Source organism: Hyperoodon ampullatus (assembly GCF_949752795.1).
Source record: "Hyperoodon ampullatus genome assembly, chromosome: 6".
In the NCBI taxonomy this organism is placed as follows: Eukaryota; Metazoa; Chordata; class Mammalia; order Artiodactyla; family Ziphiidae; genus Hyperoodon; species Hyperoodon ampullatus.
Genome location: NC_136919.1, coordinates 25,802,721 through 25,823,987, shown reverse-complemented (window position 1 = coordinate 25,823,987; position 21,267 = coordinate 25,802,721). Strand labels below are relative to the sequence as shown.

At 39.2% G+C, this 21,267-nt stretch overlaps 1 protein-coding gene across 9 annotated transcripts in view; it reads right to left on the bottom strand.

The window, feature by feature from the left end:
* Positions 1–21,267, bottom strand: part of TGFBR1 (transforming growth factor beta receptor 1) — a gene marked incomplete at its 5' end in the record, with an annotated part of 66,475 nt that overhangs the window by 25,425 nt on the left and 19,783 nt on the right. For 3 of the 9 annotated variants that reach the window (XM_079706045.1, XM_079706047.1, XM_079706049.1), the window contains 2 exons: positions 899–1,129; positions 4,033–4,278. The exons of 2 other annotated variants lie outside the window; for them this stretch is intronic. In XM_079706045.1, the coding sequence (XP_079562171.1) occupies positions 899–1,129; positions 4,033–4,278 (477 nt within the window). Of the gene's footprint in view, positions 1–898; positions 1,142–4,032; positions 4,279–21,267 lie in introns of all 9 variants that reach the window. 4 more of the 9 variants (XM_079706044.1, XM_079706046.1, XM_079706048.1 and 1 more) reach the window with 3 other exon arrangements.

Here is a 21,267-nt window from a genome sequence, read left to right as displayed (position 1 = left end):
TGATGAGGAAACAGAAGCCCAAGGAGAAAACATGGTTTAACCAAGATCAGACAGCCAATCAATGACAAAGTTTGCACTGGAATCTAGATCTCTTAATTCCTGGCTAGGGATTAAGTGTCAAATTACAATACTGTAGAGAATAGGAGTCTTCTTCTCTTAGTATCCTTCCAAAGCACATGTAAGAAAAAAGTAAAAAATAAATCCCTTTTTGATTTAAATACGAAGCACTGATTGCTATGCCAAAATTTGCTTCAGGTAATTAGATAATCTATTTCTGATGCCACAAAAATCAAAGAGAAATGAGAAAAGCAAATATCAGAAGGGCCATGGATCCATAAAGTGATATTAAATAACAAGGTGGTCAGACTTTTTTCTAAAGTGAGAAAATGACTAAAAATTCATTAGTTTAATAAAAAACTAGGCCTGAGCCAGAGACAGCAATTTAATGTTGAAAAAGCAAATAACCTTCACAATTCCAAACACACTCTCTGTCATGCCTGCTTTCAATACAAAAATAAAGCTGCTGAACAGTCCTGAAGAGAATGGGTAAACTGCAGATTATTTGAACATCTGTGAACTTCGGCCTCAGCTACAGAGGAATAACTGTCCTTATTCTCACAGAGTCATGAGAAGGTGAGAATGTTTTGAAAGTTACGCAAATGTGACGGTGACTTACTTTTACTGCTCAAATAAGTCAGTCAATTCTATTTGTCCTTACTAAACTAGCCGTGCTCAGATACAGACCTAGCTTAAAGACCTTTATTAGGTTCAAAGCTGGAGTAGTATTCACACTATCCCAAGTTTTAACATACTAAGCCAACTGGCTTAGCCAACTAATAAATAACACAGTTAATTTTAAAAACACATCTTAGGAAAAAGAGAAAAACAAATACTTTACCTGATCCAGAACCCGATGTTGTCATATCATAAATTAAATCTTTTAACGTAGTGCCCTCTGAAATAAAGGGACGATCTAATGAAGGATCCTCTTCATTTGGCACTCGATGGTGAATGACAGTGCGGTTATGGCAGATATAGACCATCAACATGAGTGAGATGCAGACGAAGCATACTGGTCCAGCAATGACAGCTGCCAGTTCGACAGGACCAAGGCCAGATGATGGCTTTCCTGGAAAAGGGCCTCAAGTGAAATAAACATCAACAACAATAACACTGTAGGCGGCATCCACAATTTCCTAAATCCTCCACATTTCCTGCAGCTGGCCACTACCACCATTAGTCAGAGCCTCATCACAGCAGCTCATAATGCTCAAACCCGTAACAAGTGAAGCACTTAATCTTCTCCCATTGGCTCTCCTTTTATGATCACCAGCTCTGTCAACATCCACTTAGTCTTCCAGAAGTCTTGAGCCATCCCCTAAATAACAAGGCCAGCTACCACAAACACTGTAGGACCACCCCCCACCCCACTTAGCCCTATCAGATCGCTAATAGAAGAACCAATAATGTGGAACAACTCCCATTAAATATTTAAGTCATTGTCTTCTTTTTCTTTTTTTTAAAAAAGTAGTTTGGCTTATCTTCTTATTCCAAGGCTAGTATATGCTCATAGTAGGAAAAAAAAATTAAAAAGTATAAATACAGATGAGCAAAATTTAAAAAAAGATTAACTACAGCCTCACCATTCCCCCCAAACTCACCTGTGTATATATCTCCACCAATTTTTTTCATGCAAAAATATATCCTCTTTTTTTAATAGTTTGCATGTGTATACTTTCTAGTTTATTTTAATCACTTAGACTTTTAATTAAAGATCTTTTTTAATAATCTCTTTTAACAATTAAGAATTTGCATTGTTTCAGAAACACATTAATTACAACTATTTTGGCATTCATTCTGACACGTGCTGGTTCATGACTCACCACCCTTTCTTTCACATCACATCTTTATCATTCTTGAGATCTTTATTTGGATTGATTTCATATGATAAGAATCCTAATTCTAGTAATTTCTTTCAGAAAGAGTATATGGGTCCTTATACACTGAATACTTAATTATCTAAAGATGCTTGTTGCCTTTATATATGAAAAATCTTGGCTCATCTAAAGAATTTTGGGTAACCAACAATATATGATATCCCATTGCCTTCTGGTATTTAAAAAAAGCAAAAAATCTGAACTTTTTTTTTCCTTTTATAGGTAACCAGCGTTCACTTGTGCTGAATGTGTGCACAATTTTTCTTTATTCTTGAAAACTGATAGTTTTTTCATTATATATATTTGGCTAAGTATTTTTCCATTAATTTTACATAGTATTTCTTCTCTCTTCTGTCCTTTTGCCTTTTTCTGGTTTTATGCTAAGCATATTGGATCACCTAGATCTGTCCTCTATGTCTCTTAATTTGCTCACCAACTGTCTTTTTCTCTGAATTGTAACACAATTTCTCAAGTTTGTCTTGCTTTAAGCTTGTCTCACACTTGACAATAAAGTTACAACATCCAGTCTGCTGTTCACTTTCAATACTGCATTTTTAAAAATAATTCATCAATTGAGCTTTTCATCTGAAAGCGATCTTAACAACTGTGAAATGTTCTCATTTCATTGTGAACAACTGAAAACAGACCTTGGACTGTCTGAAAGTTCTTCCCTAACATGTTGTAAGTGTATTTCATAGGATGACATCTACTCTCATTTATCCAGTTCAGTTCACTTCTTTTGAACCATGGAATCTTTCCATTTGGTAAATTTTTTTGCTCTCTGATTATTAGGGACCTGGGAATGAGGTATTTGTGTATTTTAGCATTAAAAATAAAGTGAGCTCTTCATAAGGTTTTGTGAGTCTCCATTCTGATATTTCAAGCCATTTCAAACAATGGAAATGGGAAATTCTGGAATTATCATTCTCCTTGTCATATTAGAATTGCAGATGCCTATGTGAAAGTCAGAAAAATTATAATCTGACAGAGCTTTGCCACAGGGACCTTCTCTATCATGCTGAAGATCTGGTTTTACTTTGCTGTTATCACTTGAACTAGGTGGAGGACTGCCTTCCTTCTACAACTGGCAGGACTGGCCCTTTTCCTCTGAGCTACAGCAGTGCTTCCTACTTTAATTAGCATGATGCCTAGACCAACTCTGAGTGGAAAATGAGCACTGAAAGCAGGTGCTTCCTAAAGGAGAATTGAGAGTTTGCCCCTGTAGCCTAGCCTCACACCCAGCCCCTCAGCTTAAGGTATTGGTGGGATTCTGCAAGAGGGTCTTTCACCTACTTCTTTTCCTATAGTTAGTCAGTTCTTCACTAGTCTGTTATAATCTGCACTATAAACTGCAGAGTTCCTCACAACTATAGGCATGTGGGTGGCATTTCTTCCATTAATTCTCTTAGCGTTAATATAGGTTTTCCGCATTTTTGTATTCCTTTGATTATTATAGTAGGTATTTTGGATTTGGGGAAAGTGCCAGAAGAGTTAAACAGATGAGCTCAGACTGGCATCTTAAATCAGAACCTTAAAATTAATCTAATCCTAAGCATTTATGAAGCTTTCAAATTCCTGGCTCTTCCAGGACATTTTAAAATGTAAACTATGGTGAAGGACCAAAAACCTAGAAATCGTATATAATAATTTATACACAAAGATCATAAGGCAAGGTGATATTACAAAATGAAGGCACCTGGACTGTTTAGTGCTGCCCTCAATTCCCGCCCATTACTGACTGCTTTAAAAGGCTGGAGCATTATACAAGGAAAAAATTTCACTCTGAGAACAAAGTAGGGATACTCTGAGGACATATTGCTATGGTGGGCTTTATCAGGATTCTCTAAAGGAGGCTACCCTTTTAGGCACAACAGACCTCAGAGAAAGCATCTTGGAACCACCTTCTCAAACAACACACACGCAGGAGTCAGGATCCTGGCTACCCTTATAACTCTACTACTTTGGACAAGTTACTTCTTGCCTCTATACTGAATAAACTGAGATAGACAATTTCTAAGATCCCTTCCAGCTCTAAAATCGTAGAGTCTAAGAGCTTTTCTTGTAGTATCAAGAAAAAACTTATACAACAACTTACCAACAGTTGGGAGTTCTATTTTATTGCAATGGTCCTGATTGCAGCAATATGTTGTAGTAACAGACCCAGTTTTTGAAGATGGTGCACATACAAATGGCCTGTCTCGTGGAATTAGGTCGATTTCAGCTATACACATGCTATTATGTATAACTTTGTCTGTGGTCTCTGTGACAGAGACAAAGCAGAGCCCATCTGTGACACAAGTAAAATTGTCTTTTGTACAAAGGTGGCAGAAACACTGTAATGCTGGGGGGAAAAGAAAAGATCCTATCAGAAAAAATTCTCAAGGTTAACAATTTTAAATTATCCCATATTCTCTGTACTAATACATTCCTGATTCTATTATAATTATACAATTTCTTTGTTCAAAAAACCAAACTCTTTGTTAACCTGAGAAGTTCCAAATTCTGTTAAGAAGCACACATATGTAGGAGCCAAACATTTTTGAAATTTGGACCCAGGCTTTTTCCTAAAACTTTTGGCTTCCAAGTATAAAAAAAACTGTTACGTGCAATTTCATCAATGTAAGGCAAGCATTTGCCCTCCCATTTGAAACAAAGTACACTGAAATTTATAAAGGTTATACTTATTCTTATCGGTCCAAAACTAGGCATTCATATATTCCCCCAACTGGGGAGCAATGTGAAAATACTACCACTTCCTCACTGTAGGTTGGAAATGTCGGGTAAGTTTATGGTAATGGAGTAATGGAAATAGATTTGTATTGAGCCAGACATTCCTTTCTCCTTTGAAAACCCCCAGAAGACATGTATCTTCTAAGTAGGATTAGGGTACTTTCTCATAAGCAAGGTAACAATACATATGTGCTCCAATCACACAGGCAACTGGCTACAGAAATGACTGGAGAAACACTAGCTCCATGCCCACTTTTATCTATTTGATCTTTATACTCAAGGGAAGTCTTCTAATTATCACCAACACCTTCCCATACACAAACACAACCTTTCACTAAGCTCTCCAACAAGATTAAGTGTTCCCCAAAGCATACACTGCTTACCAGAATTGTTATTTTTTCCTCTCCCTCATGGTCCACATCTAAAACTAGGCCTGGTACACAGCAACATTCAAAAAGTGTTGAATGAGTGACAGATCACTAGGATCTCATGAAACAACAAAGCACACATATGTCTTTGAGTCCAATCAGACTTTATAATTACATGTTGGTAAGGGAAAAGGAAGAGTCCAGGTTTGCAGAATGGCCATCTGTGATGAGAGGTCTACTGTAACTAGAAAAAGAGTGGCTAGGCGGGCAGGCCAGAAGAAAGCTAGTTAACTCTGAACAGCTAACTTGGTGTGCAGGAAAGGGTTCACTCAGCAGGCCCAAGTTGCTCAAACCTTGCACATTCCCCAAGAAAGGCCTGTCTTCAGGACTGGCCCTTGGCCAGTTCCTGGGAGATGAGCTCTGACACCTTGAAATATTCTCCCTGATAAGAATGCTGCAAACCCTTTGTGACTGAGCCCCAGTAAAAACCCTGGACACCAAGGCTCTGGTGAGCTTCCCTGGTTGGCAACACTTCACATGTGCTGTCATACATCATTGCTAAGCTATGGAGTGCACCTGTGCTACTGCACTGGGAGAGGACATCTGGAAGCTTGTACTGGGTTTCTCCTGGACTTTGCCCCATGAGCTTTCCCTTTTCCTTTAGATGATTTTAATATGTATCTTTCCACCATAATAAATAAAAACCATGAGTATAACAGCTTTTCTGGGTCCTATGAGTTCTTCTAGCAAATCATGAAGCCAGAGGATGGTCTTGAGGACCCCTAACTCACTTGCTAAACCCAAACTCAAGGAACATCAGCATTACCTCAAGCAGCTGCTTCCTGGTTGCTAGCTTAATTAGCATGCTTGTCTATTATCTTTACAGACCAGCAAAGTTTTACCTTAATCATTATAAAAATTCTTCTCTTTCTCCATAGATAATTCATTTCTTTGAACTAAATCCTCCCAAGCATGAAGAGAATTCAAGAAAAGTATAAGAAAAAGATACAGTTATAATCTAACATTTAAAAGACTGTTAAAAGAGACAGTAGTTTATTCATGGTGAGGTTTGGCGGTGATTGTAGGTTCCCTGGGTATAATTTCCTAAGGAGGGATTCTGAACCAGGAATCCACAGACTGGCTTCAGGGATACAAGGATCCCATGAAACTGTAGGCCAAATGTTGTACGTATTTACCTTTTCAAGGAGAAGGTTTATAGCTTTCAACAGAACCACAAAGTGGTCTATCACCCACAAAAAATTAAAACCACCACAGGAGACTGTCATTATTCTCTCCCGAATCCTCTTTACTCATGATTAGTCATTCAACCAATGTTTTCTAAGCATTAGCTTTAACAGCTGCTCTACCAAAAGCTTAGTATACAAAGATTTATAACTCATGGTCATAGCCCTTGAGGAGCTCCAACAACCAGTGAAGGAGAACATTACAATACACTGTGGTAATTGCTATATATAAAAATGCTACCATGAATACCTCTCCCTGTTCTACGATCTTCATGGCTCCCTTAGAGTATATGAAATAAGAGCTAAACAGTGGGTCTAACAATTAAAACTTCTACTTTGGGGTTCCAACTTCCTGCTCACATTACAAATGCTATCCTGGGCCATACACATCTCATCATTGTGATAATCATGTCTTTCATGACCTTGGTCTTTACACATACTATCTCTCTGCCTACTTGAAACCCACCCTCTCATCTTTTAAGACCCTATTCAAACAAGATCTTTTCCATGACGTGATCTAAACCTCTCCCCTACCCGTAAGACAACTGGGTGACTCCTTTCAATTTTTTCCCATAGCCCTCTTTGCATACCTTTAGGTTAGCACAAATCAATGTATTTACACTTTGCCGTTAAAGTGTCTCTCATTACATTAAGAAGGGCCAAGTTTTTTAAATGTTTTATTTTCCCATCTTTGAATTCTGTACTCCTAGACAGTGATCAGCAAATTATTTGCAAGGGAGACCTTCAAGATGGCAGAGGAGTGAGACGTGGAGATTGCCTTCCTCCCCACAAATACATCAGAAATACATCTACATGTGGAACAACTCCTACAGAACACCTACTGAACGCTATAAGAAGACCTCAGACTTCCCAAAAGGCAAGAAACTCCCCACGTACCTGGGTAGGGCAAAAGAAAAAAGAAAAAACAGAGACAAAAGAATAGGGACAGGATCTGCACCTCTGGGAGGGAGCTGTGAAGGAGAAAAAGTTTCCACACACTAGGAAGCCCCTTCACTGGCTAAGACCGGGTATGGTGAGAGGGAAGCTGTGGAGCCATGGAGGAGAGCACAGCAACAGGGATGCACAGGGCAAAGCAGAGAGATTTCCACACAAAGGATTGATGCCAACCAGCACTCACCAGCCTGAGACGCTTGTCTGCTCATCCGCTGGGACAGGCGGGGGCTGGGAGCTGAGGCTTGGGCTTTGGAGGTCAGATCCCAGGGAGAGGACTGGGGTTGGCTGCGTGAACACAGCCTGAAGGGGGCTAGTGCGCCACAGCTAGCCAGGCAGGAGGGAGTCCGGGGAAAAGTCTGGAACTGCCTAAGAGGCAAGAGGCCATTGTTTCAGGGTGCGCGAGGAGAGGGGATTCAGAGCACCGCTTAAGCTCCAGAGATGGGTGCGAGCTGCAGCTATCAGCGTGGACACCAGAGACAGACAAGAAATGCTAAGGCTGCTGCTGCTGCCACCAAGAAGACTGTGTGCAAGCACAGGTCACTAACCACACCTCCCCTCCCAAGACCCTGTGCATCCTGCCACTGCCAGGATCCCGTGATCCAGGGACAACTTCCTTGGGAGAATACACGGCGCACTTAAGGCTGTTGCAACATCACACTGGCCTCTGCCGCCGCAGGCTTGCCCCGCATTCCGTACCCCTCCCTCCCCCTGGCCTGAGCCAGAGCCCCCGAATCAGCTGCTCCTTTAACTCCATCCTGTCTGAGCGAAGAACAGACGCCCTCAGGTGACCTACACGCAGAGGCGGGGCCAAATCCAAAGCTGAACCCCAAGAGCTGTGCGAACAAAGAAGAGAAAGGGAAATTTCTCCTAGCAGCCTCAGGAGCAGCGGATTAAATCTCCAGTATCAACTTGATGTACCCTGCATCTGTGGAATACCTGAATAGACTGAGTTATCCCAAAATTGAGGCGGTGGACTTTGGAGGCAATGATATATACATTTTTTTCCTTTTTCTCTTCTTGTGAGTGTGTGTGTGTATGCTTCTTTGTGTGATTTTGTCTGTATAGCTTTGATTTTACCATTTGTCCTAGGGTTCTGTCTGTCCGTTTTTGCTTTATTGTTTTGTTTTGTTTTAAGTATAGTTTTTAGTGCTTGTTATCATTGGTGGATTTGTTTTTTGGTTTGGTTGCTCTCTTCCTTTTTTAAAAATTACACTTTAATTTTTTTAATTTTTAATAATTATTTTTTATTTTAATTATTTTATTTTATTGTTTTCTTTCTTTTTTTCTCCCTTTTCATCTGAGCTGCGTGCCTGACAGGGTCTTCATGCTTCAGCTGGGTGTCAGGCCTGTGCCTCTGAGGTGGGAAAGCCAAGTTCAGGACATTGGTCCACCAGAGACCTCCCGGCTCAATGTAATATCAAACAGCGAAAGCTCTCCCAGAGGTCTCCATCTCAATGCTAAGACCCAGCTCCACTCAACGACCAGCAAGCTACAGTGCTGGATACCCTATGCCAAACAACTAGCAAGACAGGAACACAACCCCACCCATTAGCAGAGAGGCTGCCTAAAATCATAATAAGGTCACAGACACCCCAAACACACCACCAGATGTGGTCCTGCCCACCAGAAAGACAAGATCCAGCCTCATTCACCAGAACACAGGCACCAGTCCCCTCCACCAGGAAGCCTACACAACCAACTGAACCAACCTTAGCCACTGGGGGCAGACACCAAAAATAACAGGAACTATGAACCTGCAACCTGTGAAAAGGAGACCCCAAACACAGTAAGTTAAACAAAATGAGAAGACAGAGAAACACACAGCAGATGAAGAAGCAAGGTAAAAATCCACCACATGTAACAAATGAAGAGGAAATAGGCAGTCTACCTGAAAAAGAATTCAGAATAATGATAGTAAAGATCCAAAATCTTGGAAATAGAATGGAGAAAATACAATAAACGTTTAACAAGGACCTAGAAGAACTAAAGAGCAAACAAACAGTGACGAACAACACAATAAATGAAATTAAAAATTCACTAGAAGGGATCAATAGCAGAATAACTGAGGTAGAAGAACGGATAAGTGACCTGGAAGATAAAATAGTGGAAATAACTACTGCAGACCAGAATAAAGAAAAAAGAATGAAAAGAATTGAGGACGGTCTCAGGGACCTCTGGGACAACATTAAACGCACCAACATTTGAATTATAGGGGTCCCAGAAGACGACGAGAAAAAAGAAAGGGACTGAGAAAATATTTGAAGAGATTATAGTTGAAAACGTCCCTAATATGGGAAAGGAAATAGTTAAGTCCAGGAAGCACAGAGAGTCCCATACAGGGTAAATCCAAGGAGAAACACACCAAGACACATATTAATCAAACAATCAAAAATTAAATACAAAGAAAAAATATTAAAAGCAGCAAGGGAAGAACAACAAATAACATACAAGGGAATACCCATAAGGTTAACAGCTGATCTTTCAGCAGAAACTATGCAAGCCAGAAGGGAGTGGCAGGACATATTTAAAGTGATGAAAGGGAAAAACCTACAACCAAGATTACTCTACCAGCAAGGATCTCATTCGGATTTGACAGAGAAATTAAAACCTTTACAGACAAGCAAAAGCTAAGAGAATTCAGCACCACCAAACCAGCTATACAACAAATGCTAAAGAAACTTCTGTAGACAGGAAACACAGGAGAAGGAAAAGACCTACTATAACAAACCCAAAACAATTAAGAAAATGGTAATAGCAACATACCTATCGATAACGACCTTAAATGTAAATGGATTAAATGCTCCAAGCAAAAGACATAGACTGGCTGAATGGATACAAAAACAAGACCTGTATATATGCTGTCTACAAGAGACCACTTCAGACCTAGGGATACATACAGACTGAAAGTGAGGGGAGGGAAAGATAGTCCGTGCAAATGGAAATCAAAAGAAACCTGCAGGGCTTCCCTGGTGGCGCAGTGGTTGAGAGTCCGCCTGCAGACACAGGGGACGCGGGTTTGTGCCCTGGTCTGGGAAGATCCCACATGCCGCGGAGCAGCTGGGCCTGTGAGCCATGGCCGCTGAGCCCGCGCGTCCAGAGCCTGTGCTCCTCAACGGAAGAGGCCACAAAAGTGAGAGGCCCGCGTACCACAGAAAAAAAAAAAAGCTGCAGTAGCGATTCTCATATCAGACAAAATAGACTTTAAAACAAAAACTATTATAACAGACAAAGAAATACACTACACAATGATCAAGGGATCAATCCAAGAAGAAGATATAACAATTGTAAATATTTATGCACCCAACATAGGAGCACCTCAATACATAAGGCGAATGCTAACAGCCATAAAAAGGGAGATCAACAGTAACACAATAATAATAGGCGACTTTAACACCCCACTTTCACCAATGGACAGATCATCCAAAATGAAAAAAAATAAGGAAACACAAGCTTTAAATGATACATTAAACAAGATGGACTTAATTGATATTTATAGGACATTCCAGCCAAAAACAACAGAATACACTTTCTTCTCAAGTGCTCATGGAACAGTCTCCAGGATAGATCATATCTTGGGTCACAAATCAAGCCTTGGTAAATTTAAGAAAATTGAAATCGTATCAGGTATCTTTTCCGACCACAACCCTATGAGACTAGATATCAATTACAGGAAGAAATCTGTAAAAAATACAAACACATGGAGGCTAAACAATACACTACTAAATAACCAAGAGATCACTGAAGAAATCAAAGAGGAAATTTAAAAATACCTAGAAACAAATGACAATGAAAACACAATGACCCAAAACTTATGGGATGCAGCAAAAGCAGTTCTAAGAGTGAAGTTTAGAGCAATACATCTCTACCTCAAGAAACAAGAAACATCTCAAATAAACAACCTAAACTTACATCTAAAGCAATGAGAGAAAAAAGAATAAACCCCCCCCCCAAAGTTAGCAGAAGGAAAGAAATCATAAAGATCAGATCAGAAATAAATGAAAAAGAAATGAAGGAAACAATAGCAAAGATCAGTAAAACTAAAAGCTGGTTCTTTGAGAAGATAAACAAAATTGATAAACCATTAGCCAGACTCATCAAGAAAAAAAGGGAGAAGACTCAAATCAATAGAATTAGAAATGAAAAAGGAGAAGTAAAAAAAAAAAACAAAAAACCCTGACACTGAAGAAATACAAAGGATCATGAGAGATTACTACAAGCAACTATATGCCAAAAAAATGGACAACCTGGAAGAAATGGACAAATTCTTAGAAAAGCACAACTTCTGAGACTGAACCAGGAAGAAATAGAAAATATAAACAGACCAATCACAAGCAATGAAATTGAGACTGTGATTAAAAATCTTCCAACAAACAAAAGCCCAGGAACAGATGGCTTCACAGGTGAATTCTATCAAACATTTAGGGAAGAGCTAACACCTATCCTTCTCAAACTCTTCCAAAATATAGCAGAGGGAGGAACACTCCCAAACTCATTCTACAAGGCCACCATCACCCTGATACCGAAACCAGACAAAGATGTCACAAAGAAAGAAAACTACAGGCCAATATCACTGATGAAAATAGATGGAAGAATCCTCAACAAAATACTAGCAAACAGAATCCAACAGCACATTAAAAGGATAATACACCATGATCAAGTGGGGTTTATCCCAGGAACGCAAGGATTCTTCAATATACGCAAATCCATCAATGTGACACACCATATTAACAAATTGAAGGATAAAAACCATATGATCATCTCAACAGACGCAGAAAAAGCTTTTGACAAAATTCAACACCCATTTATAATAAAAACACTCCAAAAAGTAGGCATAGAAGGAACTTACCTCAACATAATAAAGGCCATATATGACAAACCCACAGCCAACATCGTTCTCAATGGTGAAAAACTGAAACCATTTCTACTAAGATCAGGTACAAGACAAGGTTGTCCACTTTCACCACTATTATTCAACATAGTTTTGGAAGTTTTAGCCACAGCAATCAAAGAAGAAAAAGAAATAAAAGAAATCCATATCAGAAAAGAAGAAATAAAGCTGTCACTGTTTGCAGATGACATGATACTATACATAGAGAATCCTAAAGGGGCTACCAGAAAACTACTAGAGCTCATCAATGAATTTGGTAAAGTAGCAGGATACAAAATTAATGCACAGAAATCTCTTGCATTCCTATACTCTAATGATGAAAAATCTAAAAGAGAAATTAAGGAAACACTCGCATTTACCAATGCAACAAAAAGAATAAAATACCTAGGAATAAATCTATCTAAAGAGACAAAAGACCTGTATGCAGAAAACTATGAGACACTGATGAAAGAAATTAAAGATGATAACAAACAGATGGAGAGATATACCATGTTCTTGGATTGGAAGAATCAACATTGTGAAAATGACTATACTACCCAAAGCAATCTACAGATTCAATGCAATCCCTATCAAACTACCAATGGCATTTTTCACAGAACTAGAACAAAAAATTCCACAATTTGTATGGAAACACAAAAGACCCCGAATAGCCAAAGCAATCCTGAGAAGGAAAAACGGAGCTGGAGGAATCAGGCTCCTGGACTTCAGACTATACTACTACAAAGCTACAGTAACCAAGATAGTATGGTACTGGCACAAAAACAGAAATATAGACCAATGGAACAGGATAGAAAACCCAGAGATAAACCCACACATATATCGTCATCTTATTTTTGATAAAGGAGGCAAGAATATACAATGGAGAAAAGACAGCCTCTTCAATAAGTGGTGCTGGGAAAACTGGACAGCTACATGTAAAAGAATGAAATTAGAACACTACCTAACACCACACACAAAAATAAACTCAAAATGGATTAAAGACCTAAATGTAAGGCCAGACACTATAAAACTCTTAGAGGAAGAGACAGGCAGAACACTCTATGACATAAATTACAGCAATATCCTTTTTGATCCACCTCCTAGAGAAATGGAATAGAAACAAAAATAAACAAATGGGACCTAATGAAACTTAAAAGCTTTTGCACAGCTTAAGGAAACCATAAACAAGACAAAAAGACAACCCTCAGGGGCTTCCCTGGTGGCGCAGTGGTTGAGAGTCCGCCTGCCGGTGCAGGGGACGCGGGTTCGTGCCCCGGTCTGGGAGGATCCCACATGCCGCGGAGCGGCTGGGCCCGTGAGCCGTGGCCGCTGAGCCTGTGCTCCGGAGCCTGTGCTCCGCAAGGGGAGAGGCCACAACAGTGAGAGGCCCGCCTACCGCAAAAAAAAAAAAAAAAAAAAAAAAAGACAACCCTCAGAATGGGAGAAAATATTTGCAAATGAAGCAACTGACAAAGGATTAATCTTCAAAATTTACAAGCAGCTCATGCAACTCAGTATCAAAAAAACAAACAACCCAATCCAAAAATGGGCAGAAGACCTAAATAGACATTTCTCCAAAGAAGATATACAGATAGACAACAAACGCATGAAAGGATGCTCAACATCACTGATCATCAGAGAAATGCAAATCAAAACTACTATGAGGTATCACCTCACACCAGTCAGAATGGCCATCATCAAAAAATCTACAAACAATGAATGCTGGAGAGGGTGTGGAGAAAAGGGAACCCTCTTGCACTGTTGGTGGGAATGTAAATTGATACAGCCACCGTGGAGAGCAGTATGGAGGTTCCTTAAAAAATTAAAAATAGAACTACCATACGACCCAGCAATCCCGCTACTGGGTATATACCCTTAGAAAACCATAATTCAAAAAGAGTCATGTACCACAATGTTCAATGCAGCTCTATTTGCAATAGCCAGGACATGGAAGCAACCTAAGTGTCCATCAACATATGAATGGATAAAGAAGATGTGGCACATATATACAATGGAGTATTACTCAGCCATAAAAAGAAACGAAATTGAGTTATTTGTAGTGAGGTGGATGGACCTAGAGTTTGCTATACAGAGTGAAGTAAGTCAGAAAGAGAAAAACAAATACCATATGCTAACACATATATATGGAATCTAAAAAGAAAAAGAAAATGGATATGAAGAACCTAGGGGCAGGACAGGAATAAAGATGCAGACGTCGAGAATGGACTTGAGGACACGAGGAGTGGGAAGGGTAAGCTGGGACGAAGTGAGAAAGTGGCATGGACATGTATACACTACCAAATGTCAAATAGCTAGCTAGTGGGAAGCAGCCGCATAGCACAGGGAGATCAGCTTGGTGCTTTGTGACAACCTAGAGGGATGGGATAGGGAGGGTGGGAGGGAGACCCAAGAGGGAGGGGATATGGGGACATATGTATATGTATAGCTGATTCACTTTGTTATACAGCAGAAATTAACACACCATTGTAAAGCAATTATACTCCAATAAAGATGTTAAAAAAATAAATAAAATAAATTTCTTTAAAAGAAAGGGTTTCCCTGGTGGCGCAGTGGTTGAGAGTCCACCTGCTGATGCAGGGGACACGGGTTCGTGCCCCAGTCCAGGAAGATCCCACATGCTGCGGAGCGGCTGGGCCCGTGAGCCATGGCCGCTGAGCCTGCGTGTCCGGAGCCTGTGCTTTGCAATGGGAGAGGCCACAACGGTGAGAGGCCCACGTACCGCAAAAAAAAAAAAAAAAGAAAGAAAGAAAGAAAGAAAGATATTTGCCAGGGACTTCCCTGTTGGTCCAGTGGTAAGCCTGGGTGCCTCCACTGCAGTGGGGATGCAAGTTCGATCCCTGGTCAGGGAACTAAAATCCCACATGCTGTGCAGCGCAGCCAAAAAAAATAATAATAATTTTTTTTTTTTTTTTTTTTTTTTTGCCAAAGCAGTGTTTCCCAAACAGGAGGTCACAAATATGTTGGGAGAAGATGGGGAGTCCAAAATTGTGTACCAAAAAAATTTTTTTAAATTTATTTAATTTATTTATTTTTGGCTGCGTTGGGTCTTCATTGCTGTCGGCTCTCTCTAGTTGTGGTGAGCAGGGGCTACTCTTCGTTGTGGTGCGCGGGCTTCTCATTGCAGTGGCTTCTCTTGTTCTGGAGCACGGGCTCTAGAGCGCAGGCTCAGTAGTTGTGGCACGTGGGCTCAGTAGTTGTGGCGCGCGGGCTTAGTTGCTCCGTGGCATGTGGGATCTTCCCGGACCAGGGCTTGAACCCGTGTCCCTTGCATTGGCAGGCAGATTCTTAACCACTGTGCCACCAGGGAAGCCCCCAAAATTTTAAAAAATATTTTTATTTAAAAGATAATCTAAGATGATAGGGACGGTGGGAGGGAGGGAGACGCAAGAGGGAAGGGATGTGGGAACAGATGTATATGTATGACTGATTCACTTTGTTATAAAGCAGAAACTAATAAAAAAATAATTACAGTGTATTCAGGAAAAAAAAGATAATCTAAGATGAATGATAAACATTCTGGATCATGAGTAACTGCTATCTAAACAAGTACTGTCAGTAGGCTTTCACTGCTGCTTCTTCAGCTAGGTTAAGATCTCCTTCAAATGTCCTCATGGCACACTCTACGAGCAAGGGTTTCATAGTAACTGTAACTGAAAGAGTGAAAAGTACAGGGAACTTGAATCATCAAAGCATATGGTGATATAGGCATGGTATATTCATGGTATTTTCAAAAGCCAATACCAAATACACGCTACAAGTATTACATGGGTCCCACCTCTGTAGTACAATCTGCAAAAGCTCATTAGCAGTAAATATGGTTGTAAGTATGCAATGACATTTTTCCATTCTCACTTCCAGCATTAATTGTGTTAGAGAGCCATTTAACAAAGATTTCAATAATGTCATAATGTTAACCTCATCAGCAAGTGAACATAACAGTTGACATCTCATTAAAATTGGTATTTGAGGAATGTGTGCGGGCAAGTGTTTGGTTAGGTATGAGGTCTGATAAACCTGAACTTACAAAGCCTTGAAGAAATTAATACCACCTTGCACAACATTACATCTGAGAATCAGCACTTGCAGCTTTCAGTATCACTGAAGTTAAAATATAGGAACGGATTTAAAATGGAATCAGACCCAAGGCTATTTTTTTCTACTGTGAAACCTAAATATCATCTGTCACACTGAATAACTGTATTAATTTGAATTTTTTGGCTTTGTATAATTGTCTTTATATTTAATTTGCAGACTTGGTTTATAGTTGTCAATGAGCCAAAAACAAAGATTTTATATCTACTTTCATGTCTATACAACTACTACGAAAAATACATTTGTATTTTTCTTTTAAAAGGGGTCATTACATTATGGCAAGTTTGAGAAAGTCAGTGCTAAAAAAGGGCGTCTCTTAACAAGAGTCTTTCAATAAGAAGAACAGGTCTCTAGATAAATAAAAACATCATATAACACAATGCTTAACCAGGTACGGGTTTATTTCTTGAGAGAATTTAAAAATTCTATTGCAGTACTCTAAATCAGTCTGAATTAAATATAAAGTTGCTGTTAAATGTGTATGATATAATAATATAGTTTAGGGAAAAAATAAAATAGAAATTTTAAAATTCCCATGAATTCATAACCTTTAATTCCCATTATTTAAAAATCCAAATTTATTTCATTAATAGATCTGACCCCTAGCTACCTCCCTTTTATTAAACTAGGTTATTGTTTTGTTTTTTTCTTTAATTTTTAAATCCATGTACAGGGCAAAGTTTCTATCTAAAAAAAAAGTATACAAGATGTCTTATTCCCATCCCAGAGCCCATGTTTCCCCTCCTCCACAGCACCCTTCTAACACCAGCCCATCAACTGGGTTCTTTCATTTCATTCTGCAGTTTTTCATTGAGCATCTCTATATGCCAGGTGCTATGTAGGCTGTGGGGTGTAAGGTATCTGGACTTAAGGAGTTCACAAGGGTGAATGAGTAAGGCATTAAACAGATCATTCAAATCCAGAGTCCTGAGCATGCTGATCAAAGTGCTTCACATATGCTGAGGTATAAGAAAGATCAAGAAAAGCTTTGCAGGATATTCAAGTCAGAACTGGAGAATATGTAAATTTGCCAGATAGATGAAGGTAGGGAAGCTGTTTTGACAGGGTTTTCTTCCTCAGCGGCAAGATTTCATCCTCGCGACTAGTATCTCAAGTGTTAATAAGATCATCAAATTTAAATAACTATTCAATATGCTAACCACAATGGTTTCATTTCATCAGCAAAATGAATATAATACCTTCCTGACCTATTCATCATCTCATTGAGACTATCAAATGAGATACATTAACATATTCTGAAACTAATATAAATTATGTGAACATACAAAATTATCACATACAATACATAGCATTGTTCCAAACATGATTTTTATCTGTAGGCCACCAAAGAAACACCTACTCCCAAATGTAGTGCCTAAATTCCACTGTGGAATCCTGGACTGACAGAACCACACAAAACCTTGAAAATTATCTAGTTCTAATGCAGTTCTACCATTTCATTAATGAAGAAACCAAAACTTAGGAGTACAAAATTACTTATAACAATATTCTACCCAGCCTAAGGTGGATGTGAGTAAATTATCATCATGAACCTGAATAAGTATATGTGGTTCTTTTCTATACTGGTATCCATATATGAAGTAACTCAAAACTTTTCAATAGTACCGCTTCCTGTTGACTCTTCTGCTTGATTGCAAAGGTAAGAACTAAACTCCCTGTTTAGTGCCTTTCTCCTACCTTGGCCACCTTTTGATTCTGTGCCCCAATCTCTACTAGTAGCCACAGCTTCCTCAATTCTAAGATGCACATTTTCCCACACTTTAACATTTTGGAAATCTGCACTCATGTCACAATCAAGGTCAAACAAAAACACAAAACTCTAGCCTCTAGACAGAAAGGTAAGACATGATGTACTTGTTACAACCTATGCATGTGCAAACTTGCCTATGCATGGAAGGTATTTACTCAGTTAATCATCACTTTAACTATTTGCACTGGTAGCTCTCGTGCAACTAAAATTTAACTTAAGCTTGATCCCTATTAAAATGTATTCACAAAGGTTTCTCTGTGATTCAGCACTGCAATGAAAAGTTACTGTGTTCACAGAAAACTTTCAGTCCCAGGCCAGGAATACAATTATTAGCAGTAGAAATTTCCAAATACTGCAGAATAGATCATAGAATTATCAAGTTTGAAGATGTTGGTGTGACGTGAAGGACTGTCAGAAACCAAACATCTAGCTGTCAAGGGAAGTGGCAAGAGTAAAAAGAGCAGAACCCCTGGGGTTATCATTTTCACTATATTCTAGTATCAGAGGGATAAATTCCAAATTGAGATTCTGGCTCTTGGTCCCATCTATAAAGGAAATTTCCATGATTCCTTCATTTCTGTGTATCCAGCGGTCACATATCAAGGCATTATTACTTCTACCTAATACCAGGGCTACCAAGGGTTGATTCACGACCCCTTATATCTGACAATGGAGAGGGAGACAGCCTGTGAATAGTATATGGAACAGGCATTTCTATGAGCCTTGTTGATGAAATAAAAATTAGTACCAGAAACTTTGTCTTCCCAGGCCTAGAGTGACAGTGTCTATACAACTTACCCTTCTTTTCAGGCATACCCTTCAATACTCTCTCCTTTTTCAACCCTTGTTATTTGGTCTCTCTATCCTTCCATCACCCATCTTCCCCCATCAAGAACTAGACTGAAACATGTCATTGAAATTCACTAGTGATGCCCTTTTGATTGAATTCATTCTTTTCTAAATATTTTAGGACATGAGACACACTGACAACCTTCTGTCTCAGTCACATGACACTGCGCCCACCAGCACACTCAGCCCTTTGCTGCAGCTCACATCTGTCTCTAAACTTCCTGTTCCTTGCACTTGTGCTCCAAACTCCTTTTCTAACTGCCTTCCAGGGCGTACTTTGGCTTACTTGTTAGTGCAAAGTCAACACATTCAAAAACAAATACAGCATTATTCCTTCAAGAGTGGTATCTGTGATTAAAAAAGGCCCCTGGAAGGATTCAGAGGTTTTTTTCTTGCTAAGACATAAGACAGATCAGCAGCTAAAAAGGAACAGGAGGATGAAGACTGCTCTCACCAGACACTGGATTCCAATCTTTTCACCACTCTGACTTTGCTGGTAATGACACTTCTTTCCCTTACCCTGTCTATTACAGCACAGTTATTCTTTACAGCACAGTCAGTATTTCCAAATATAACAAATACACACCAACAGACAGGTAAAGGAACTAACACACACAATGCCTTTTATTCAGTCTGCTTAGCTAGCTTAAAAGCAGAAGATCATGCCATTGCTGGCAAAGGCAAAAGTTCAAAGTTAAATCCTTTCCAGTACTAATGTCAATTTACCATCTAGTCTACGGGTCTACTCGAGCTTCTCTGAGTAAACCACCTTTCTCTCTTCTCTCCACTCCCATCTCAAGGAGGCCTATCCTCTCCTCTTCTCCCTCTTCCAAGTCTAGGGAACCACATAGGTTCTCTTCCTCTTTTTAAAATATGCTGCATGTCTCTATAAACAAGGCTAAAACCCTGTCCACAACTCCCTCTAGCCTACTGCTAAGGGCTTTGTTCCTCAAAGGATTCAGTGGTTCTTCTTAACTCCACACCCTCTGGGTTGCTCTAGAGCAGTAATGTCAACGTGAGCTTATCAAAATAACAGCACCATACATTGTGAAAGTAAGTTCTCCTTTAGTCTGGGTAACATTTCACTCCTAAATGTTGGGCTTCAAAACAAAAACCTGACTTATCCAAACATTTCTTCAGATAAATTCCATTTACTTCTGTCACCTTTAAAGCACTTAAGAAGAATCATTTATATAATTCAACAAACGAATGAGGGCACTTTGAAATTCACAATCACTTGGTTTTCACAATACCTCCATTTTCTAGTCTCCAAAGCTCCACAGAATTAGCTGATATAATGTTAACTGTTATCAGAGAAAAGCACACTACGAAAAGGCTGCCTAAAGGGCAAGGTGAGATTTAATAGGGGCAATTACTACAAAGGCCTTCACTTAGGTTCAAAATAAACTGCACAAGTGCAGGATAGTTGCTTAGTAGATTCGGGGAATCTGTTTAAGAACAGATTTAAAAAGAGTCAACAACATTTACTGTTAACTGTAGCCATGGTGATGGGGGAGACAGAGGGAGAACTGGGCACAAAATCCCACAAATGTCCAATATAACAACTAATCAGTAAGTGTTACTTGAATATCAATCTGCCATGTAAATGAGTCAGAGAATCAAAGAATTAATTCAGCAAAGTTTGATCTGAAAGATAGCATAGCTGTGAAGACAATCTCATTTTATAGATGTAGCAACTGAGTCAATTTATCTTACTCCAATACTAAATCAAATCATGAGGTCAGGATGTGGTAAATTTTGTTTCATAAAGCATCATTTCCTAACTACAGCTCCTCCCTACAATGGAATTGGCTGCTCAGAAGGTTATGACTTCCCTGTCATTCGAGATATTTAAGCAGAGGCTTAATGACCAATAGCCAGAGTTCGTGAAGTAGGGATCTTCTGTAATAAATGAAAAGTTAGTCCAAAACTCAACAATCCTTTAAATAGTAAGATTCTATTATTTTACAAATTAAATCAAATATTAAATATCCATGTTTTCATTTTTTGACCTAGTTCAACTTAACATCTTCAAGGTACAATAACTACAGCAGTGCACCTCATTTTATAATAGTTTATTCTTTTTCCTCCATTAAACTATGAACTGCTTCAGGTCAGGAACTAGTTTAATGCTTTAAGCATCTCCGCATCCCTAGATCCCGGCACACAGGAGAGATCCAGTATGTGTTTCTTAAAAAAACATCCAAGGAATATCTCTTTAGTATGTGACTGGTTGCTACTAGCAGGGTCCTCAATAAAATGGCCAAGCAAGCAAATTTTCTCTTTTACTCCTTACTACCTTCATTTTCGAAATCCTTTCCCCAATTCTCAGTGCTCTCCTTTCAACTGTCCGAAATTCCCATGTAGGTACCTCTCAAGTCCATTTGATGTAAAATATCCCATTGCCCAGAATAACTTCTCTCATCATATAAAT